The sequence below is a fragment of the Dermacentor variabilis genome, chromosome 2, assembly GCF_050947875.1.
Source record: "Dermacentor variabilis isolate Ectoservices chromosome 2, ASM5094787v1, whole genome shotgun sequence".
NCBI classification, from domain to species: domain Eukaryota; kingdom Metazoa; phylum Arthropoda; class Arachnida; order Ixodida; family Ixodidae; genus Dermacentor; species Dermacentor variabilis.
The window spans coordinates 242099672-242124982 of NC_134569.1; the positions used below are offsets into that span (position 1 = coordinate 242099672).

Here is a 25311-nt window from a genome sequence, read left to right on the forward strand (position 1 = left end):
TGGTCAGTGAGCAATTCTTAGCTTGCTGTAGCCCTAATCTGGGTGTCTTCCTAAAAGAGAGAAAGTTAGATTCACTCAACAATCTAGCCAAACACGCTGATCAATTTTTGGAGGCACAGGGGCTGAGAAACCTAGGAAGAGGGAAAAAGAACCTAGCCAGAGGGAAAGTAGACGAGGCAAAATACGAGCCTCAGGAAACCATGCGCCCACCCTAGTTAAGGTGTTTCCTCTGTAATCATACCAAGCACCCCATTTAACTGTCAAGTAGGGGACAGCCGCTCCAGCCAACAAATAGTGCGTCAATTATGCAATAGAAAGAGACACCATGTGAATGAGTGTAGGTCTGGCACATGACAAAAAACAGCGTGTGTAATAGGCAAGTGAGGAGAAACTGCCTTGCAACCGAACTATGCAGAGGTGAACCAGGCTCAAGAGAACGAACAGGTATCAAGGGAAAAGCAGAAAGAAGGACACCCAAAGGAACAAGCTCTAGCTGTTGTAGAAGGAGGTTCATGTACAAAGGGTAACGGCACTAAGAGGTAGTGGCACAAACACAGCTTTAGTAAAGAGGAGCCTAGTACGTCATGAAGATCTGATAGGAGTGCTAATGCAAGTTACCTTGGCTCACAACACAGTGAGGTACCACCTGAAGCCTGTATCCAAGTCTCCATGTCGTATTATACCGGGTGGCTCAAGGCAAAATGCTTTGAAGAGCCATTATATGATCGAATTCTAGGAAATATATCTGGAGTATGAAGAGTGGGTGATCCAGATTGGCGCTGGAACAGAAGTACAGCTATTGCAGTAAGAGAGATGAATGACTGTGGTGAACAACCCCATCAAGATGTGAGCAAGCAACAGCTGTACATCAATAATTCACGAGAAGCGGCAAGTAGGGTATGTTGTCCGGTTATATCGTCGGCTGTACGAACCAGAGCGCAAACCCAGAGCAAGGCACTCATGTCAGCCCTGAAGGTACCTGCAATTCAAAGGTTAAGAATCATGCCCGCTGATTTCATGGAGGAACAAGACAAGGACGAGTCGGTCAGATCGTGCCACAAGAAGATAGGAGAACTAGTGAAAAGGAAAAGAAGCTGCACTACGCTTCAGTTTGTTATGCACAATGGTCTTTTATATAGAAGATGCGTATTCAGCTCGGGCAGAGAGGCTCAGTAGTTCATTGTGCCTAAGGCCTTTAGGGAAACAGTGATGGGACTAGGACATGATAGTGACATGGCTGGTCACTAGGGCGTAAAAAACACCCTAGCAAGGATTACAGAAGAGTTCTTTTTGACCAGAATCTGGAGTGACATGAAGAGATACGCAAGGTCTTGTGATGTGTGCCAAAGAATGGTAACAAACGGGCGAGTGGGGACGTAATTCTTGAGTAAGGCTAAGTTAACAAAGGGAAGAGTAATGAGGTGGAGCCTCGCTTTGCAAAAGTACCGTTTTCATGTCAAAAATATTAAAAGGAGAGAAAACACGGGTGCCGACTTTTTGAGTAGAGTTACTTAGGTTCGAACGTTAATTCACAAGACAACAAGCAGTGTAAATTGCATTTTTGCAGTGCAGAGAGTTGTGTTGAAGTGCAATGAAGAGATTAATCGTTTGGTGCTGTGAGGTGATGTATGAACAGTGGATATATGGAGTGGCATTGTGATCGTTCATTTCGAACCTGGTGTGACAAGCATGCAATGAGAGTTTTTTGTGCAAAAAAGCTCTTGAAATGAGGCTTATGTCATGAGTCACCGGCAGGACCTGTATGACAAGTGAAAAAGACGAAGACGCCGGTCAACAAAACAGAGAAAGGACCCACAGGCGAAAAGCACGTGAAGTGTGAAAAAAAGAAGAAATTAAGAAACAGGAGACGCAGGCAGAGATGAGCTGGCATTGCTGATGTGGTTGAGAAGCAAGACAGTGGCATCTCCAGCTGTGCTCTGCAGACGGTAGGCAGCAGCTTCGGGGACCACGGACCGGAGAGGGGACGTTAGTGAGTTGGCCAGCGACAACTCCAGCTCTGAGCCTCAATTGCGTCACCGTGGCTGTGTTTCGTGGCCCCGGTCCAATCCCATGCTGCCGTAACCAGTTGCTGTTTCGTGCCCCGAAAGCAACTGCCTGGCCACGTCAGCGGCACAACAGCCGACTGGCCCAGACCGTGTCCTGCGCCATGCGGGTTTCTGCGGAAGACTACAACCTCATCGCTCTCGTCGGAGGTTGACGCCCAGGCAACATCAGAACCACACAGGCCGACGTCTTTTGCCACGCTGGGCCAGAGTACGACACGACTGGCGATGGTCAGAACGTTCGTTTGCTCATAATGTCGCTTTGATTAGTCGAGTGGAGGAACAATATGCAGTTGAGGGCTTGGTTCTTTTTATCTGTATAGCTAGTTTTTGGAGTGTCTTGTGTGTGTATAGTGTTTATAGTGTGTCAAGGTAGTCTGCTGTTTTTTCTCATTATATTTATTTTAGGTAAACGTTCTTTATCATATCTTAATTCTGTCTCTGTCCATTGCTGGAGCGCTGAAATCCGTGACATGCCGTCTCAAAGGTTATCGGTGCAGGCTCTGAGCCAGCAAAATTACGAGGGAGCACGAGGCAAACCAACCTAGAAAAAACTCTTTGTGATGGGCGAAGTTAGGAAGGAGAAACGAGGCAAAGCATTGCGGAGGAGGACGGTAGGTGGAGGCACCCTGGCTTGACCTCCTCTGGCAGTTGCTACACGTTTCACTTGTGATACGGCTGTACCCGATTTGTCTTGCGATAACATCGTCGTCGTGCACCATACGCTGTGTGCGCGAGTGAAAGCGAGCGACGGTGAGCCGATGATCGCAGCTCAATCTCGCGTATGCAAAGAGGAAAGCGGGGGAGGGGGGGGGAAGCACACCGTATTCCGTTGTGCACATGGCATTGAGGAGGGAGGCAGGTGGGTGTTGCACATCAGCCACGCAAGGTCGCACGGCCTTTATCTTGAACGCGATCTGCTTTGGGGGCACAGCCTAGGTGGGCCGATGGCTCGTAGTCAACAGCAGATCCCTGTCACATGCCAGCACCGACTTTTTCATGTCATGTTCGATAGCACAAACAATGTCTAATTTTTCTTCTATGCTGAGCACCCGGCGTCTTGTTTTATCCGAGCTTTGGCATGACACGAGTCCTTCTTTGCAGGACGCCACAACACTCTCTGCCACGGTGCCGAAATAAAGTTGATGTTGATGTGGCTTCACGCGCAAAGGTACAGGGCGCTTGGAGGCTGTTCTGATCTCTGAGGCTTGTTGTTATGCTGGGCCGCCCCCCAATGGGTACGACGCACCGCCGTGTTTGCGCGACAAAAAGTGGAAACACTACATGTTAACCGATACGTACACAATAAGCTGGTACGATTTATGCGGATAAAAAACACAGTATGTTCAATGGCTGCTGAGTCGGGGATTTGAATTTACTACTTTTAAAATGAAACTACTGTTTAAGCGGGTACGGTTTATCGAGCTTTTACTGTACTTGCTTATTTGCCCTCTTTGTTAGTTCCACATCATTTTGACATGTCACTATTTATTATGCCATGTATAGTTTGGTGGATAGCTCACCTCTAAGCAAATTACGCAATCAAGCTGAACTCTTTGAATTTCTGGAAAATTATTTACTTTGCAAGAAAACTGGACGTATATTTGAAACTAGCACATTGAAATACATAAAGTCAGCAAGTTTCATCAATATCGACAAAGAATTCAAAAAGAAGTATTCAGGCACAGGGTCCCCCCTTAACCCTTTGAAGGTTTTTGCCGTACATGTACGGCGGTGGTTTTCTGTCCCGCAAGGTCTTTGCCGTACGGGTACGGTTCCGACCCTCCGTTTGAAATTTCGCGCCATAATGATGATGCGTGTTCACCGGGTGGTGCTGCCACCTCTCAGCACTTACAAGATGCGTTTGAAATTGGAGCTACCTTCCTGGGGAGATAAACAGAGATGATTGCTAGCTTCAGCGCGTCGCTCAGACTGCGGCAACGCCCCTTTGGCGGTTTCGGTTTCGCCGCGTGATCGCAACGGAGGCGCGCGAAACGACATTTTTTTCTTTGTCGGCACTATCTTGCAGGGCGGTGGAAGTTGACTTCTATCTTGATTGGCGCTGCTCTTAGCTTGCTTATCAGCGCCGTTCGCGAGGTATTCTCGCTCTCAGTGGCAACGCGCTTTCACGGTTTCGGTTCCGCCGCATGATCGCAACGAAGGCGCGCGAAACGTGGTTTTTCTCTGTCGCCACGCTCTCACAAGGGCGGCGGAAGTTGATTTCTATCTTGATTGGCACTGCTCTTAGCTTGTTTACCACCACTGCTCACGAGGTATTCTCGCTCTCCGCGGCAACGCGCTTACGCAAGAGGGTGCCTCAGACCTCTGCCCAAGGCAGCCGCACGCAGAGATGTCATGTATGCGCCAACACAGCTCCTCACTCCAAGAGAACAGACACGCATTTTAGGTGTGCAGACTGCGATAAGGCGCTGTGCGTAGGCCCGTGTTTCAAGGAGTACCACGCTCGGAAATACTATTGAACATTTTGCAGTTCTGAGTGATGCCGACACCAAAATACTGTTCCTAATTATTTTTTACCATTTATTCCCGACTTTATACATTTTGTACATTCAAGATCCATAATAAAGTAATTTGACCACCTGGGAAAGTTTTTTTCAAAATAATTCGACCCTCAAAAGGTTAAAGGAGTACTCACACAAAAATTTGAAGTCGAGATAACTTGTGAGATCGATTTACGTAGTTGGTCACACACACATCGTCTATAAAATATCAGCGGCGAATATCGCTTAGAACATATTTAAAATCAATTTTAAAGTATGTGCGCGCAGCCAACCGCAAAACAGAGCACCTCGCGACATTGACATCAACAGGGATTGTAAATAGCCAAGAAAACGCCACGTCATGTGGCTACGTCACTAATTTTCGTTGGCTGCCATGCGGCTTACATGTGCTCTTCTCCTCTGTTGTTGCTTGTTCTAGCTGTTGTAGTGGGACGCTCTCCGTGTCGCTGCAACTGCAGTTTTTGTCGTGTCCATCGGGATATTTCCCACACTATCAGCTTGACTGCGCTGTGTGGGGTCTCTCACACCCGTACTCTTGGGACAAAGGAACGACAACACAGTAGTGCAAACAATCACAAGGGCATTTATTGCACCTTTCATAGATCAGTGCCTGCTAGCCGAGTTGCTATCCACAAAACATGCCGATGGGCGCGCGACAAATCCAGAAGTCCGACTCACCGCGACCGGAAGCGAGCGAATATGTTCGCCCCATGCTGGATCCCAACGCCTGGTCGTTCGCGCGTACTGTCACGCGAATCGTGGCGCGTTCGAAGGCGGCCACACGAGGCGGTCTCGCAGAAGCATGGGTCGGCGCGCGGGACGTCCTCGCTGTTAGCCGACCCGCCGGGGAAGAGGGTCGCTCCACGCGCGGCACGGCACGTCCGTGCCGCTTGCTGTCTCGACCCCCAAGAGCCAGAGCGCCTTGTCTCCCGGCGCCCGAGTAACCCCGCAGCGGCGCGACGCTCGCGCCATCTCTCGCACCGCGCTTGTACCACTCCTACCGCCGCGGGCGCCAGGCCACGCGGCGGGCGAAGCCGCCCTGCAGGAGACGAGCCATGCGGGAAAACTAGATCTCAGGGGAGGCGTGAGAGTCACGCATCCCCACAGCTGCCACAACGTTCAACGCCGATTTGTTCTGTCTTACCATTGATTGTGGCCGATGCGAGGGTTTTGTTGAGGTTCGTCCTCGCCATCGCCGGCCGCAATATCTGAGTCGCTAAGTGATTGGCCCCGTCTAAAGCCCGAGACACATGGCGCGATTTTCCATGCGATCTGTAGAACGGTGCGTCGTGTGCGACTTGCCGCATGCGGCGATTCGGGACACATGGTACGAATGAGTGAGCAGCGGCCCAGAACCGGCGCCCCTGCGTGTAAGTTCAGAATGCTGCGTAACTTCGAACAGAAAGTGAAAGCAACCGTATTTGCAGCGCTAGCTTGTTTGAAACAAACGATGACAATATAAACACGTCTATGCGAGCACTGTAGAAGTGTTTCCGCAAGGCCGCGTTAGCAGTATCGGATCCATTGAACGCCCCCGATGGCCAAGAGCCGGCAGGCATAGCTCGCTGGGCCATCGAATCCGACACCGGTTGCACTTGTGACACGATCGCTTGCAGCTCGTATAAAGAAGCGCCTATGTTAATCGGCACAACGTGTAAACAGTTATGTCACACTTAAATTGCAGCACGTTTGATTTCATTGGCGCCGACAGAAGTGAACAAGCATGCCAAGCGAGCTTGCGATCGCTGGGAGACGATGTAGGCCTAGCTCGCCGACCGTCTATCCGGGGCCGAGGGTCCTTGCGATGCGTACACAGCTCGTAATAAAGTGCCTAAATTCGTCAGCGCAATCAATGCCAGAACATTTATGTTTCTCTTAAGTGAAAATATGGTTAGTTTTCCCGGTGCCTTTAGTAGCGATGACTAAACAGGCCAGTCAGGCGAGCTGCTTCGTATACAGACGATTGCTGGCGCGTCTGCGTTTACCGCGTCTGAATAGAAATCACGCCAACGATTTACTATTTCGCAAAACGTTTTGTAACTCGCACTCTTTCGAGGTCACTTTATTCTAGAAGTTATTTCGTGTCAGAAACAAATTGTAGCCCAATTATGTGTCGCCGTCAGCGGCGAAAGAGGCCTGCGTTTCGACCAGGAAGAGAAAAAAAAACAGACATGATTGGAGCGGCGAGGCGCCCGCTCGCCGGCCCCGCCCCGCCGAGCCTACCACGTGGCCATGATGTTCACGCTAGCGGCGCTGTCATTGGCTGCGGTCGTCCGACCGATGCGGCAGTCACACGACAATATTCAGCAAGTTGGTCGCGCACGCTGGCTGCGCGTCAGAGCATACGTCATGGCTTTTTGCGAACATGTGACCGCTTTGTTTACATTCCTGTTTGTCCCGTCTCGTTGCTCTCTGGAACCGAAACTTCGACTGGTCGCTACAAAAAAGACTGCAAATAATTACCTGTCGCACTCTAAGTAAATGAGGTTTCGTGCCGTGATTACTGGGTCATTAACTACTTATTAAAGCAGAAAAACCCACGTGGATTTTTTTTGTGTCAGTGCTCCTTAAATAAGGTAATGTGCAAAGACGTCTATCCTTTGCCCAAATTGATGACGCCCTGAACAGCCTTCAGGGAGCCGAATTCTTCTCATCCCTCGACTTACGTTCAGGGTACTGGCAGGTCCCGATGGCTGCGGCCGATCACCAGAAGATTTCATTCATTAGGCCTGACGGCTTATGAGAATTTAACAAGATGCCTTTCAGGCTTTGTAACACCCCTGCCACATTTGAATGACTCATGGACAACCCGCTACGTGGCCTCAAGTGGTCTATGTGTCTGTTTTACCTTGATGATGCCGTGGCTTTCTTGACTGATTTTCTATCTCGCCTGCTACGCCTCAGACATATTTTGGCCTGTCTAACAAACGCTGGCCTGCAACTCAACCTCAAAAAGTGACGCTTCGCCGCGCGGGAGCTCACCATCTTAGGCCACATTGTGCCCAAGCACGGTGTTCTACCCGACCCTGCCAAACTTCGAGCAGTTGCTGAGTTTCCAAAGCCTAAGACCAGCAAAGAACACCGAAGCTTTGTTTGCCTTTGTCATATTTCCGGCGCTTTGTTCAGAATTCCAAGTCGATCATGGCACCATTGACTCAGCTTCTTCAACGCGGTGATGCCGCCCTCTCCTCTTGGTCACTTGAATGTGACTCCGCATTTGCTACACTGCATCGTCTTCTCACCTCTCTACCTATTCTTTGCCATTTCGACCCCTCAGCTGCAACTGAGGTACATATAGACGCTAGCGGGGTCGGTCTCGGCACCATCGTCGCCCCCAACGAAAGCCCGGCTACTCCAAATACATAGTCGCCTATGCGAGTCGCATGCTGACGAAGCCTCAGGCCAATTACAGCATGGCTGAAAAAGAGTAAAAAGAGTTCTGACCATACATATAAGGGTGCCCATCCGACTTGGTCACAGATCGCCACGCGCTTTGTTGGCTCGTCATCTTGAATGATCCCACTAGCCGCCTAGCCCGTTGGGCACTGCGCATCCAGAAGTACAATATTCGCGTCGTATACCGCAGCGGGTGCACACACTCAGACGCAGATGCCCTGTCCCGTTCACCTTTACTTCCAGACTTGGCCTGCGGAACAACTTGCGCACACTTCGTGTCATCTTGCGATGTGGACTCCTTTGCCACCGCACAACGTTATGACCCGTGGATCGCTTCTCTTTTCAGCTATCTGGATCATCGACGATCCCTGTATCCCAAACCCTCCGACACCAAGCAGTTCATTTCGCCATTAGTGACCAGCTACTCCACCAACTACACTCCTCAAGGCCGTAGGTGGCTTCTGGTAATTCCCCGCAGCTTAAGATCACAAACATGTGCCTCTTTCTACAACGATCCGCAATATGGCCAAGCTGGAGTTTTCGAGACGTACAAATGAATTCGCCACCGCTACTATTGGTGCGGCATGGACAATTTTGTACAAAAGTTTGTTCGGTGCAGTCTTGACTGTCAACGCCACAAATCGCTGCCTTTACGCTCGTCTGGTTTCTTGCAGCCGCTCACGTGCCCTGGCAAGCCCTACGATCCCATCGACATCGATTGATACGGCTTGCTTCCTATGACACAGGAGGGCAATCAGTGGATCGTAGTTGCTGTTGACCATTTGATATGCTACGCCGAAAGTGCTGCTTTATAAAGCACTACAGCGTAGGATCTAGCCTCTTTCATCCTAGATCGCTTCATCCTTCGACACGGCGCACCTCAAGAACTAGTCAGCGATAGAGGCCACACCTTCCTTTCCGAAGTCGTCGAAGGTTTGCTTTTGGAATGCCACATTATTCATCGGACAGGCACGGTATATCATCCCTAGACTAACGGGCTGACAGAGCGATTTAACCGCAAACTTAGTAATATGCTCTCGATGTACTTGACATCTGATCATGGCAACTGGAACTGCATCCTTTCATTCATCACATACGCGTACAACACCACAATCCAAGCTACTATGGTATTTTCACCTTTCTTCCTCCTGTATGGCCGCGTGCCTACGCATACCACCGACACGCTCCTTCCATACCGTCCTGACGCCTCCGAACCTGTGTCCGACGTTGCCCGACAAGTTGGAAAATGCCGCCAGCTCGCGTGCACCTTTACGGCACAGCAACAGCAGCATTAGAAAGGAAACCACACCGACTCGCTTCCAAGCACCACCTACGCTCTAGGCTCTTTTGTGTGACTGTCTGTCCCTTTTCAAACGCCGGGACTTTCCTCGAAACTCGTCCCAAAATATGAAGGGCCTTACCAAGTCTTGAAGCGAACATCCTCATTGAATTTTCTGATTGAGCCAGTCACCACCCGACAATTTGCGCCGGCGTGGACGTGACATTGTCCACGTCTCACGTCTCTCAAGCCCTACCACGACCCTCTGCCTCCCGATTCTTAAGTCACTAGGATGGTTCTTTTTGTCCAGGGGGAGATTGTGAACAAGAAGACATGTCTCACTGTACAGCCATAATACCAACGTGCGGTTCAGCTCTGCTCGAGCTGCTGTTTGCTGGCATCTTTTTGGACGGTGCTTTGGGCTGCCTCGCCATTCCCGGTCACTATGCCCTTTGCATAAGGAGCTGCTAACAAACCTCTGCTCAGCTGACACTTCGTTTAAGGGGGACGCGGCAATTGAGGTGGTCAAGTTGCCGAAATTTTCTATTTTCGGTTTATTTTTTTCGCGATCTGCGGATCTTTATTTACCTCGCGGTGAAATATTATAACAAGACATGCGGTAGAAATTGACAGAACAGCACTTTCTTTGAGTGCTATCATAAAAAACTGCGAAAAAATCGGGCTTCGGAAGGTCCCGTCGCACTGCGGATCGCCAAGCTATCCGTTGACACAACGCCACCATCTTGTAAAGAAGTGAGATCGGAGCTAAAGATGGCCGGAGCAACGCATTTCTTCACTGAAAAATAAACCAGCAAGTGCAAAAAGGAAAATTCAGCATTGCAATTGAGCGTAGCAGTCACGTGGGGCACAGGGCACGCTCCTATTGGCTGTTGTAGATTTTAATTACTGACGAACCTCTCTGGCATGCATTTGCGCAGCAGCGAGCTACACATTCCGATCAACGCGATTGAATATCGTGGCAGCTTACACACCTTTTCTGTGATGAGCCCCAAAGGAATGAAGTTCCGAACAGCCCATGTGTACGGAAGACCTTGAAAGGCGTGGAAAAGAGGAAGAAAACTACTCGCAGGAGCGGATGCCGCTGAGCTTGTTGACTAGGCACGACTGGCGCACATGGATGACTGGGAAAGCGCGCCTGCGTGAGGTGCTGATGACACGACCACAGAACACCTATGTGACCATGAGCGATGCCGAAGGCATGTCCGCGAGCGATGGTGATGGCGCGTCCACGAGCGATGGTGATGGCAAATCAGCAAGTGATGGTGAAGGCGCGTCCGCGAGCGATGGTGATGTTACGTCCACGCGTGGTCATGATGGCAACATCGTGACATTGGCAGAGCAGAAGTTTTCGCGTCAAATATTCAACTGCGGATTTTAGCTCCAACTCCACTAATAAAGAGGTTGTGCAAAGAAAGACAAGGGCGGACGTTTTCAATGCGCTGTCACCTGCCTCCGCACGAAAGATGGATGAACGATAACCAAAAAGGCAACTAAGGTGCACAAAACTGCTGCAAGAATGCAAAATACCATATTTACTCGCATAATGATCGCACTCGCGTAATGATCGCACCCCAAACTTGCCGCAGCGATATGTCGTGTGCCATGTCTAGCTAATAATGATCGCACTATCTGTCGAATGCTACGCGAACGACTCTTCAAGACAAACCAAGCAGTCTTCGTGCACCAACCATTCTCAAGCAGATGCCCCACTTCATTCCTTTCATCACTTTCCGCACTTCCATGACAAAAAAAAACAAAAAAACAAGAAGGCTACAACCAAACTCGCCTTTATTATGTGTAGGCTTTATAATGGCTGTGGCCAACAACAACAACAAAAAAAGGCGCCTTTCGATTCTTCTCGTCTGCACTCGTGGGCACGTAACAAATCGCGAGCGGCAATGATAGCAGCCACGTTTACACTGATACGTTAGAAGTGTACCCTATTCATATGCTGACGCTTGTAACACGACTAAGATATTCCCCCGCCCATTGCGGAAACGTGCCGTATTAGGATAGTAGTGAAGACAAATGCCGCAGTTTCTGCAGCATGCCCGCCATGTGTTACTATGTCACTGGCAGCTAAGCGTGCCCATCTGTTTCTGTCCCCTCAAAGTGAACAAGGCGACGTTATTGCCGGAATTTAACCCGCGTAACGGTCGCCCCTCTGAATTTGCGTCAATTTTTTTTTTAGAAAAAAGTGCGATCATTATGCGAGTAAATACGGTACTACATCAATATGTAAAGAAAATGGGTCCCCACAGGCAAAGGACTACATCCCAGGTGGGCTTTAGGTGCTCAAAATAAAGATTTAGATGTTTACAATTAACGAAACTTTGAGCTCCGTTTCCTCAGCTTTCATTTTTTGTGGAGTTGCTTTCAGTCATCCCAGTGCCATTTCAGAACGAATGAAGACAAAATCATTGTGTCTTTTGCACTTAGATCCTGAAACATTGACGAGTGCTATAAAGCTGTCCATCTTTAATTGCATCTCATAATAAAATTTATAATGGGTGTTTTGCAGATGTCATTAGTAAGACAATATGCATAGGAAAGCTAAAAAAATATTTTTACGCTCATTTTGGCATTTAAAAAATAAACCAATAGCTTTATTGCGCAGAATGGGCCTTTGAGAAGATGCGGATGTGAAAATCTTGGCGAACTTATGCGTAATTACCCGCCGTGGTAGCTTAGTGGCTATGGTGCTGGGCTGCTAAGCATGAGGTTGCGGGATCGAATCCCGGCCACGGCGGCCACATTATGAAATACGAAAACACCCGTGTACTGTGGGGTTCTCACTCATGCCCTTAGGACAAAGGAACGACAACACAGTAGTGCAAACAACCACAAGGGCATTTATTGCACCTTTCATAGACTAATGCCTGTTAGCCGAGTTGCTATGCACACAACATGCCAATGGGCACGCGACAAATCGCGGAAGTCCGACTCACCGCGACCAGATAATGAGCGAATATGTTTGCCCCATGCTGGGCACCAACGCCTGGTCGTTTGCGCATATGGTCACGTGAATGGTGCCGCGTTCGAACGATTGTGTTCGTCCATTCCGGGGTAAGCCTCACAAGAGGGTCTCACAGAGGCATGGATCGGCGCACGTGCAGAACGTCCGTGCTGCTTGCCAAACCCAAACCAAAGAGGAAAAGCCTTCTCCTTTTCGTGCCCAAGTAACCCAGCTATTAGGTGGCATTAGCAGAGCCACACTCGCGCCATCTCTCGCAATGCGCTTCAACCAGACCAACTGCCGCTAGCACCAACCCACGCGGCAAAGCCGCATTACAGGAGACGGGAGCTATGTGGGAAACAACAACAACAACAGATACACAGAACTCTATGAATCTCCAGATTTCGGATTATCAGTTCGTAGCACTGAGATGTTAACGTGACATGGAAACGGAATAATGATCGTTCTTCCGAAAAGTTCAGTATTCTGAAGTTCGTAGTACTGAAATATTTTTACATTGAAACCATGAGAAGTCAGCAGGCGATTTCAGAAAAGTTTGTTAATGTGGTGTTTGTAGTAATGAGGTTTCACTATAAGGCAAACTTAGTTTTTTAATTACATTTTTAAAGGGACCCTGAAACGATTTTGACGATTTTCTACAAACATACTGAGTCATTAGAGTATGTCCTTTTGATCATTAATTGACACATCTAAGTGCTCCGTGTAAAGCGTATAATTTATTATAAGGTTTTAAAAATGCACATCGCTGCCGATCGCAGCACACTGCTCAGCAGAATTTTAAGCCACCCCTACCCATATGACCGAAATCACCCATAAGACGTCAGTGGGGTGAGCTATCCAATTCGCTGACCAGGGTGCTTGATCAATAATTTTTCCAACTTTATGGTAAACAAATGATGTTCGTAATAGTTGGAGTGTTAGTTAATTTGTTTATGTAAAAAGAAAGTAACGTAAAGAAAATGCACAAGAACAATTTTTCTGTACGCTTAAGCACTTCCGGCACACAGCAAGTGTCGTCTGCTTGTGTTACAACGTGCTCTGTCTTTGACGAGAGCTCCACCATCAGAGTCGGTTTGTCTTTTCGCGAACGCTACAATTCGACTTTGTTGCGTTGTGGACTGCAAATGTAGCGACTGGAAATATGTCAAGCTGCGACATCGTGTCCCTCTGTAAGCCAGTAGACGAGCGGACTGGCTGCAGCGCATCGGACTGCCGCTATCCGATCGGCGCCAGGATTTGTGCGATTGCGGCCATCACTTTACACCGGAAGATTACTAACACAATAGCATTTCACGAGTCCGGTATTAGGATAAATGCAAGCGCAAGGGGACAGAGCCTGGCCTTGTCCCCTTGCGTGTCGTTTCAGGGGATAAACAGAAGCGCAAATGTGAATGGTCTGCACGGTGCAGCCACCTGGTGGTATAGAGCTCAACCACACACAGCAGCAGTAACAAAACGTATTCTTCTTTGCTGCTGGTGTAAATTTTTTGCAGGAGTGTAATCGTTAACCCGTTGTTTTGTAAATGTTTAAAATGCTTTACACTTGGTTAGAGCAATACTAGCTCTTTCTCTGGCTGGTTAAGCTCTGCGCCTACGGGTGGCTGGACCATGGAGAAATATCAGGCAGCTATGTACGTCTACGCAAAAGTTCCTTCATCAGCTTGAGTTTATGCCTCCACCGTTCTGTGGAAGCCTCAGCTAGTGTGTGATTACCGGAATACCAGACACGTTCGGCGCTACGACAGAATGATCACAAAGCACGCTGCTACGATAGCTCTCGCTTGGGGTCGACGGCTAAGCGGCTACGGAGAGGTTTTGCGCGGGCGGGGACAGGCTCCAAAACAACCGGAAGTGGACGATGTGACGTCGCATCGTCACGCAGAACCAGTGAAGGCAGCGCTTAGCTCCGATCGCTTGGCGAACGAGTTGAGGAGGAAAAGCATGGCTAGGGAGGAGGGTAACTTGTAATTGCTTGTAGCTTCATTAATACGTAACGCTTCACTTAAATCGTGGTGCAAATGTTCTACTTAAGCTGTACTCTACGCATCTACAAAATTTGTCCAAACTGTTTCAGGGGTCCTTTAACACAAACTTGCACTTAGATGCAGAAAAGTGCCAGGATCAAAAATTACAGTACAGAAAATTCGATTTTCTGAACAAGGTGGAGTCAAATCGTAACGGCCGATGCCAGCTAGAGTGTCGTAAATTTTGGGTGTTATGAAGGGCGTGTCGACATAAAATGGACTGCTGATACAACAACCACTTTTCGTGGAACAATCGATTTGGTTATAAAAGGGTTCAACTGTATGCACTAAAGCCCCTTTGTACTGCTCTCGTCCAGTAGTAGACGCCATGAAAGGGCTTTAGTAGCTCTCCTTTCCTGTTCCACCTCTTTACCAACCTATGCAAGATGAAGTGCTGCCATGATGTTTGTGCCTGCCCTTTTTTCGGAAGCTGTGGAACCAAACCTAGGTGGAAGTTCCTCAAAGGGCAGCACATCTTAAAAGAGCATAGACGCAGTGAAAGATATTTCATGGCTACGGCTACCAGGAGATGATCAAAAGGGTGGTGGTGGTGGCTTCAAATAATGCCATTTTGGACTTGTAGTCACAGCAAAATGTCCGAAAACAGACAGTAAAGGGTTTCAGCGTCGAAAATTTCAAACGTCCTTATACATTCACTCTATAAGAATGCATCTAAAGTGAATGCATCCAAATTACCACGAATGTTCAAAAAACCACTTGTTGACCGTATACAAAGGAACTTGCTTGGTGGCTCCGCTTGGGTTCAGTTTACCAGATATGGTCACTCGAATCTCAGCAGCCAGAGTAGGTGAGGTTGTGCCAGTTGCAAGCACGAAGTGATGTAGTTCGCAGTGGTGGGACATAGCAGCCACTCTGTGAATCAGCCAGTGCTGACGTCACATGAGTGAATGAATATTTGATGTTTAATGGCGCAAGGGCCAGATGTGGCCAAAGAGCGCCATTAATGAGTTCGCAGTGCCTGATGGGTTTATGGTCTTAATGCGCTGTGGCTGTAAAGGGGCCTAAAAGAGTTGATGTAAATTCCATAAAATGTACGAGTAATAAAGTTATGGGAATGACTATTGGCGAGTACTGTGAACATTAAAATGGATTGAGAAAGGATGATGCAATATATAAAATATGTGATTGTCTAGATGTATAATATTGTCTAGAGCACTAGTGCCTCACCGGGACCCTTGAAACGCAAGGGCCTAGAGGCATGTGCTATACAGAGAATCTATCCTAGCGATATCCTCTGGAAAGAGAATGCGCTAAGAAATGAATGGGCTTGTAACATGTAGTACAACATCTTTCAAGAAAGCGAGGACTGCTTTGGTACCAAAAAGCGGTTCTACCCCAAGGAACATGGCCGGATGCAGAGGGACGTGATGGCTGTATGCAAAAGGAAAATGTTTTCTCCTGTCTTTTTCGGCTTCCCGGCACTCCAGGAAGACATGGAGGACGGTCAGCCGGTCGCCACATCTACCACAGGTTGCAGGCTCGTTACCAGTCAAAAGAAAATTATGAGTGCCAAATGTGTGTCCTATTCTCAGTCTAGTGAAAAGGACGTCTGTTCTTCGTGTTTTCGTTGTTGGCTGCCATAAACCTAACTTAGGCTTAATTACGTGGAGCTTATTGCTCGTTTCTGCGTCCCACAAGCGTTGCCAGTGGCTTCGCAGTTTGTTTCTGAGGAAAGGCTTCATGTCTGTGACAGGGACTGCAGCAGAACGGCTACCCTGCGATGCCACTGATTTGGCCATCTCGTCAGCAAGCACATTTCCCTCGATTCCTCTATGGCCAGGAACCCAGCATATTACAACATGTCTGTGTAATGAGTAGATGTTACATAAGTGTGTGTAGAGTTCATTGAAGACAGGATTTGTATGCTTTTGTAAAGAAATTAGTGCTTTTACAAGACTTAACGAGTCTGTGAATATTATTGCTCTGTCAAGTTTCAGTGTCTTTATGTGTTTTACTGCAGACAGTACTGCATAGGCTTCTGCAGTGAAGATACTTGTTAGGGGGTTCAACATGTCAGATTCAGAAAGACAGTGGCCAACAGCAGCGTAGGATACACCAGCATGGGATTTGGACGCGTCTGTGTAAAACTCGTAGCAGGAGTACTTCGATTGAAGCTCTCGGAAATGCATAGCAATTTCAAGCTCAGGAGCGTGCTTCGAGACCTCTACAAAGGATGTGTCACATTCTATCATCTGCCACTCCCAGGGCGGTAATAGATTAGCAGGAGCCATTAGGCGATGTTCGAGTATTGGGACATCCATTTCTTCACTAAGTTCTCTTACACGCAGCGACAAAGGAAGTCTCATGGAGGGTCTGTTATGGAAGAGTGTTTCACATGTTAAGTCGTTTACTGTCGTGAAACACGGATGTTCCTTATTCGAGCGCACTTTAAGAAAGTAGGTGAAGCTAATGTATGTTCTCTGAATATGTAGTGATCACTCGTCTGACTCTGCATATAGACTTTCGACGGGGCTTGTTCTAAATGCGCCAGTGGCGAGGCGGATGCCCAGATGATGAACGGGGTCTAACATTTTTAGCGCACTTGGTGCAGCAGAGTGATATACAACGGCACCATAATCTAGCCGTGATCTAACTAGGCTCCTGTAAAGATTCAACAGGCACCTCCTGTCGCTACCCCATGTAGTGTGGGATAGGACTTTAAGTAAGTTCATGGTTTTTAGACATTTTGCTTTCAGACTTCTTATGTGTGAAATGAAGGTAAGCCTGGAGTCAAGGATAACACCTAGAAATTTGTGTTCTTTGTTAAAAGGAATTTGTTGTCCACCCAGTTCTACACAGGGATCAGGTACCAGGCCTCTCTTTCTTGTGAAGAGAACACAAGAACTTTTGTGCGGGTTAATTTTAAATCCATTTTGGTCTGCCCACTTGGACACCTTGTTTAAGCCCTGCTGTACCTGTCTTTCACATACTGTAAGGTTGCAGGATTTGAAGCCTATCTGTATATCGTCTACGTATACGGAATAAAAAATGGCTGGGGGCAGTAAAGAACGAAGAGTATTCATCTTAACGATAAAGAGAGTGCAGCTAAGTACGCCTCCCTGGGGTACACCAGTTTCCTGCGTAAAAGGACGTGACAGTGCATTACGGACTTTTACACGGAAGGTACGATTTGACAGATAGCTTTCGATTATGTTCAGCATATTTCCACGGATGCCCATTTCAGACAGGTCTCGCAAAATCCCGTAACGCCATGCCGTGTCATAAGCTTTTTCCATGTCAAGGAATATCGATAGGAAATACTGTTTATGTATAAATGCATCGCGGATATTTCCTTCAATGCGCACAAGGTGATCGGTTGTTGACCGCCCTTGTCTGAAGCCACACTGATAGAGATCGAGTATATTGTTGAGTTCAAGGAAATGTACGAGTCTGCGATTAATCATTTTTTCAAAGAGCTTACACAGACAATTGGTAAGAGCTATCGGACGATAACTTGCTGCCAAGGAGGCGTCTTTTCCCTGCTTCAGGACAGGAACCACAATCGCCTCTTTCCATGTAGATGGGAGGTATCCCGCAGCCCACAGAGTGTTGAAAAGTGCAAGTAGTGTAAATTGCGTGTCAGTATGTAAGTTTCTGATCATGTCATACATGACTCTGTCAGGTCCCGGTGCAGTGCTTTGGCATGTATTCAAGGCAGCTCTCAACTCGGCAATACTGAAAGGCAGGTTATAGGGTTCATTCTGTCTTGATTTTCTAATTATTGGCTTACATTCTTCGGTTTGTTTATATTTGAGAAAGGACTGAGAATAATGGGTTGAGCTCGAGATGCTCTCAAAGTGCTCCCCAAGTGAGTCTGCCTGATCTTGGAGGGTATCACCTTGTGTGTTTACCAGAGGGAGTGATTGTGCTTGTCGCCCTATTATCCTAATAACCCTGCTCCAGACTTTGGCCTCATCTGTGTACGAGTTGATGCCCGATAAAAACTTCTGCCAGCTTTCTCTTCTGGCCTGTCGGCGGGTTCGCCTGCCTTCGGATTTTACTTTTTTAAAGTTGATAAGATTTTCTGCAGTGGGAGAAGCGCGTAGCAAACCCCACGCTTTGTTCTGTTTTTTACGTGCGATCCTACAATCGTCGGTCCACCACGGGACACGCCGTTTGCACGACAGGCCATTTACTTGTAATATGCATTTAGATGCGGCATCTATTATAAAGGCTGTAAAATACTCCACAGCAGCATCAATTTCTAACGAGGAGATGTCATGCCATGAGATACCAGTAAGAGTTCGAAATTTGTCCCAATCAGCTGTCTCCATCTTCCACCGAGGTGCCTGTGGTGGATATTCGTTTTCTTGAGGTGTTCGTAGTAGTATGGGGAAGTGATCGCTTCCGTAAGGGTTCTTTGTAACTTCCCATTCAAGTTCAGGCAGAATAGAAGGAGAAACTATGCTCAGATCAATTGAAGATAAGGTATGGTTTGCAAGACAGTAATAAGTGGGTTCCTTCTTATTCAGCAGACACGCATCGGACGAAAAAAGAAATTGTTCAACGAGACGACCTCGCGCATCGATACGAGAGTCTCCCCACTAGCTGCTGTGTGCATTGAAATCACCCAGAACAACATAAGGTTCTGGCAATTGATCTATAAAGGATTGGAATTCATGTTTCGTTAATTTGTGATGTGGGGGGATGTAAAGAGAGCTAATAGTGATAAGTTTGTTTAGAAGAACAGCTCGAACCGCCACTGCTTCAAGAGGCGTTTGTAGCTGTAAAGGTTGACACGCAATGCTTTTATGGATGACAATGGCAACGCCGCCTGATGATGCGACACCATCATCGCGATCTTTGCGAAAAGTTAAATACTGTCGGAGAAAGTTTGTGTGTTTTGATTTTAGGTGTGTTTCCTGTAAACACAGCACTTTTGGATTGTGTTGGTGGATGAGTTCTTGTACATCATCAAGGTTTCTCAGAAGACCTCTGACATTCCATTGTATGACTTGTGTATCCATGTTTAAAGGGAATTGGTGCTGTGTTTACGGAAACGGAAGTGATGCCTTAGATTACAGAGCTCTTGCGAGGCCCTGTAACCGGGGTTCTGCCTTTTTTGGAGCGTTCGAGGGAGCCTCGCCGCTCCTTAGGCGCTTGGAGCGCCGTGGGTATAGGTGTTGTGTCCATTGCCTCTTTTGAGGCGCCGGACACGCGCTCTTGAGAGCGAGAAGTTTTTCGAGAGAGTCTCACCTCGGAAGGCGAGACCCCTGCGCCCACCAGCCCGGAGGTCGATGGGGCTCCCTGAGCAATTTGGCTGCGCCGGCTGTTGCCAGCGCTGGAAGGGGCCGGGGAGGTTGAGGCAGCCTCGGCTGCGCCCACCTTCGGGGTCGGTGGTCCCCTCTCCTCGGTTGACGGAGCAGCGCTAGCTGCAACCGCCGCGGGGGCAGATGGCTTAGCTGCCGACTCACTGATTGAGGGTCGGACAGCCGCCGGAGGCCGTTGTGACGCTGCCCCCTGACGCGCCACTTCGGCAAAGGTTTTCTTTGGCAGGTATGCTACCCGCCTTCGTGCCTCTTTGAACGATATATTCTCTTTCACTTTGATCGTTACTATTTCTTTTTCCTTCTTCCAGGAGGGGCACGACCGCGAGTACGCGGCGTGCTCCCCATCACAGTTTATACAGTGGGGAGCGTTCTCACACGTTTCAGTGGTGTGTTCTTGGGCACTACATTTAGCACAAGTTTGGCGGCCTCGGCAACTCTGCGAACTGTGGCCGAAGCGCTGGCACTTGAAACAGCGGAGTGGGTTGGGCACGTACGGCCTAACGCGGAGCTTGATGTACCCGGCCTCGATTGACTCGGGCAGGACACTTGAACCAAAGGTGATTATTAAGTGCTTCGTTTGAATCTCTTTACCATCTCGCCTTATCTTTATTCTTCTAACATTGATAACATTTTGCTCACTGAAGCCCTCCAGGAGCTCCGCCTCAGTCAGCTCAAGCAGATCATCATCGGAAACAACACCGTGGGTGGTGTTCATTGTACGGTGTGGCGTTACTGTTATGTGGGTCTCCCCGAATGACACTAGTTTCTGTAGTTGCTCATATTGCTTCTGGTCGCGGAGCTCCAAGAGGAGGTCACCGCTTGCCATCCTGGACACCTTGTAACCTGGTCCGAAAACATCAGTCAAGGACTTTGAGACAAGGAATGGTGATATGTTTCGCACTGCTTTGTTTGGCTTTTCAGAGTGAATGACGTGGAACCGGGGAAAATTCTGGATTTGGTGTCCGAAAAACTGAAAAACATCTTTGGTGCGCCCTCGTTTCGGAGGGCGATCAGGAAGTTTGGGGAAGGGAGTTTCCATGAGAATATATAAGATTCAGCAACAGCGCCGACCGCCCACCACGGAGCCCAACGAGGGGACGCGGCAGAGCTTGTGTACAAGCCTGCACGACGCCAGCCGTACGCCATCACTATAACCCAATATGGTGTACCCAAGGTAGAATATCCAGACAAGGTTAACCCTTGCCGCCGTGGAGAAAGGAAGTAAATGGAAGAGAGAAGAAGACAGGAAAGATGTAAAGTGAGAGATAAAGTCGAAGGTTTAAGAGAGAGACAGGAAAAGGTGACTACCGATTTCCCCCGGGTGGGTCAGTCCGGGGGTGCAGTCTACGTGAAGCAGAGGCCAAAGAGGCGTGTTGCCTCCGCCGGGGGGCCTTAAAGGTCCGAACACCCGGCATCGGCTCAACCCCCAGGATCCCCCTTTCCCCGGACACGGCTAAGCCGCGCACGGCTACACGCGGGAGGGTCCAACCCTCGTGTGCTCGGGTCCGTGGTGTCGCAACACACCAAACGCCTGCTTGCGCAGACGCCCCTGCGGGGGACGTCACATGAGTGTTATATTGAACAACAGTTGGGGCCACTCTGTTTCAGCATTTTTGTCATTTTCTTCCTTACAGAAGTTCTGTTCTCGCTATAAACGTACTGCAGACAAACAATGATATAACGAGTTCCAGAAGCGTAATCTTTTGATCTAGCTCAACTGTCTCGCTTTAAGAACAACTGTAAAGAAACATTAGTCTGGAGAACACTATCATGCTGACCTTGACCGGTGTCGTTGGTTGCTCATCCGAGACAGGGGCACAAACTCGCCTTCGGCTTTCACAGGTAGGTTGCACAGCTGCACAAAAACAACAAATCATAATAGTGCCATTAGTCTCGATCAAGTTTCACTGCTTGGTCAAGCAGAGGAGGTTCCACACTTCGAATTGTCATAAACGTGCGTTTTTACTCTGACAACCTTTTCATTCTAGACTTCCCCAAATTCTTTTCAATGGTACAAGCTCAGAGGCTCAGAGTGATACTACAGATTGAACCACAGACCAGCGACCCAAACGTGCCTAGAGTTTCGGTACCCTGACATCCATACAACTAAAGACACACAAAGGAAACAGATCCATAGTCCTTAAATAGCCGTCTCCTCACGTGCATGCCTTAAAGGGTTACCACCACAAAAATTTTCTATCTTGTTTTTTTTTCTGCTGTAATAAGTAGCTAATGACCCAGTAATCACCGCACGAAACAGCATTGGCTTTAGAGCGCGACAGGTAATTATTTGGAGTCTTGTTTGTAGCGACCAGTCTAAGTTTCGGTTTGAAGAACAACGAGATGGGCCCAAGAAGGAATGTAAACAGAGCTGGACATGTGATCGAACAAAACTGTGACGTGCGCACACCGGCGCGCTCGCCGGCGCGCTTGCCGGCGCGCTTGCCGGCGCGAGAGCCTCGTCGTGCTCATTCGTCTGCTACTCTTGCACGTGCTTTGAGGCTGGATTGGCGAGAGCCTCGTCGTGCTCATTCGTCTGCTACTCTTGCACGTGCTTTGAGGCTGGATTGGACAAACTTTATTAAAGGTCCTGCTTTGCGTTGTCCTCGCCATCCTCGTCGTCCTTGTTTTCATCGTCCAGCGGCGACTATTTCCTGCTTGTGGTAGCCACCACCAACCACATTTGATTGGATCCACTACAAAGCAGTGACTCGGAAAGTGCGGCTAGCGACAGCTATCAATATGCATACGCACCGGTACAAGTAGTACGAGCCACTCGTCGAGGGCGCTTTGGGAATGAAGCATATTCCAGAGCAGGACGTCGACACAGCATCAGGCTTGGGGGTACGTAGTCTTGGTGGAAGATCATCGGACTGCTCTCAGCTCGGTTGGTTTTGTTTATACCAGGTATGCGCTCGAAATGAAACGAGCAAATCTGGCAGCTCTTCAGCGGAGTTCATGCTAAGCATCCAGTGGTGCACACGAACTCGGACCACTTCTACGGCTTATCGACGCCAACAGTATAGCCAACGAGCAAGCTAAGCGAGCTGGCGATCGCTGGGAAACGGTATGTAGGCCTAGCTCGTTAGCCGTCGAATCAGAGGCTGACAGCTCCTGCGACCCGTCCACAGCTGGTATTAAGCCATCTATATTCTTCAACACAATCAACGTCTGCACATTTATGAGCTGATAAGTGACAATACAATTAGTCTTCCCAACGCCGTCGGTGGTAATGAGAAAACACATTAGCTAGGCGAGCTGCTTCGCAGAGACGATTGCAGCGGCGGCTGCGCTGTCCGCTTGCAAGTCAAAATCATGCCCACAATTTACTATATCACGCAACGTTTTATAACAAGCACACTTTCGAGGTCACTTTATGAATTACTTCGTGTCGGAAACAAATTTTAGCCGATTTTTGTGCTGCCGTCAGCGGCGAAAGAGGTCAGCATCACGACCAGGAAAAAAAAAAAAAAAGACAGCCAAGACGATCGGAGCAGCGAGAAACTTGCTCACAGGGCTCTCCCCGGTGGCAGCGCAAACTCATGACATAGCGTTTTCTCGGTCGTGTACATTTCTTTCTCGTTGTCGATGTCGGGAGGTGCTGCATTTTGCAGTTGGCTGCGCACACTTACATTAAGATTGATTTTAAATATGTTCTAAGCTGTATTCGCCGTTGATATTTTGCAGACGATGTGTGTGTACCCATATAAATCGATCTCACACGTTAACTCAACTTTGAAATTTTGTGTCGGTACTCGTTTAAGGGAGTCTGTTCATCATTCCATAAAGAATTGACGAAAATAAGGTAGTTGAAGGCACTGCAGTTAAATTGTTTCATTTTGTGGTCCTACAGAGTTTGGATTAAAGCAACTGAATTGTAACTACGTATTTATTCAAACACATGGTGAGTTTTCTGTTGTTGTTTTTTCCGGAAATCCTTAGCTTGAAAAGGCCACCCCCAGCTTACGTGTGAAGCTTCTGGGGTCAGTTACTGTTGCAATACGGCAGCCACAGCATCATAGTTCCAGTGAGTCTTTAGATGATGACAGACATTGTAGCAAATAACTAATTTTGGCAGGCGAAGCACTATCTGTCATAAGACCAATGGATGCCTTTGACTATCGTTACAATCAAGGAGACTCCTAGAGAACAAAGTGCAGGCTCAACAGCAGGTAGAAAGTAGTTGTGGAACATGCCAGAGAGTAATGTTCAACTGGTTCAATGCGAAAGCAGGTTCAAGCAAGGAAACAGCACCGATCCCTATACTTGTCATATTATGAAGCACTAAAGGGTGACAATAAGATTGATAGTCTTGAGTCACCCTGAAGTTGCTTTTCGTGAATGGTCGGATGACTTTTGTCTTCTTTCTTTTTTTAAAATTGTTGTGCACTAGTATGCTGTTTTGTTGCACCTCTGAGTTTGTGCTCTTGCTTTTGTATTTCTGCATTTTTTATCATTGTCTGACTAGCATTTGAGAACTACTTCTACTTGTACTATCACTGTTATTTTTTTTTTTTCCCAGAAAGGCAAAGCTGTGTAGAGTGCAAATATACAAAATCACATTGTTGCATTTGTTAGAAAACTTTTTAAAAAGCATTTTTGTTTTTAGCAGTTAGATGGATTTCTCTCACTGAAGTTTGCAATGTTCTCATTTGATATTAAGTTGGGTTAGAACACCATACTTGCCAATTTGCACTCTTTGGTAGTTCAACATTTTCGTATGTCAATATTTATTATGCCACGTATAGTTTTGTAGATAGCTCACCTCCAAGCAAATTATGCAAAAAAGCCGAATTTCTTCAATTTCTGGAAAGTTATTTACTCTGCTAGAAAACTGGATGTAAATTTAAAACTAGCACATTGAAATACATAAACTCAGCAAGTTTCATCAAAATCGACAAAGAATTGAAAAAAAAAAAGTTTTCAGGCGCAGGGTCCCCCTTAAAGGGACCCTGAAACGCTTTTGACGATTTTCTACAAACGTGTTGAGTCGTTAGAGTAGGTCCTTCTGATCATTAATTGACACATCTAAGTGCTCCGCGTAAAGCGTGTAATTTATTATAAGGTTTTAAATATGCACATCGCTGCCGATCGCAGCACACTGCTCGGCGAAATTTTAAGCCGCCCCTACCCATATGACCGAAATCACCCATACGACGTCAGTGGGGCGAGCTATCCGATTGGCTGACAAGGGCGCATGATCGATAATTTTTCCAATTTTATGGTAAACAAATGATCTTCGTAATAGTTGGAATGTTAGTTAATTTGTTTTTATGAAAAGAAAGTAACATAAAGAGAATGCACAAGAACAATTTTTCAGTACACTTAAGCACTTCCGGCACACAGCGTGTGTCGTCTGCTTGTGTTACAACGTACTCCATTTTGAAGAGAGCTCCGCGGTCAGAGTCGGTCTCAGTCTTTTCGCGAGCACTATGATTCGACTTTGTTGCCTTGTGGACTGCAAACGTAACAACTGGCAATATGTCAAGCTGCGACATCGTGTCCTTCTGCAAGGCAGCGTCGAAGCGAACTGGCTGCTGCGCATCGGACTGCCGCTATCCGATCGGTGCCAGGATTTGCGCGTTTGTGGCCTTCACTTTACACCGAAAGTTTACTAACGCAATAGCGTTTCCCGAGTCCGGTATTAGGGAAAATGCAAGCGCAAGGGGACAGGCCGCTTGACTTTGCCGTAACGGGATGAGCCATGAGATGAGCAGAAGGGCAAATGCGAATGGTCT

General features: G+C 47.8%; 1 protein-coding gene across 8 annotated transcripts in view; it reads right to left on the reverse strand.

Moving 5' to 3' along the window:
• The window catches only part of LOC142573188 (ubiquitin carboxyl-terminal hydrolase 11-like), a 256525-nt gene that overhangs the window by 92780 nt on the left and 138434 nt on the right, over positions 1-25311 (reverse strand). For all 8 annotated transcript variants that reach the window (XM_075682766.1, XM_075682764.1, XM_075682768.1 and 5 more), the window contains one exon: positions 21352-21428. In XM_075682766.1, coding sequence (XP_075538881.1) covers positions 21352-21428 — 77 coding nt within the window. The remainder of the gene's footprint in view (positions 1-21351; positions 21429-25311) is intronic.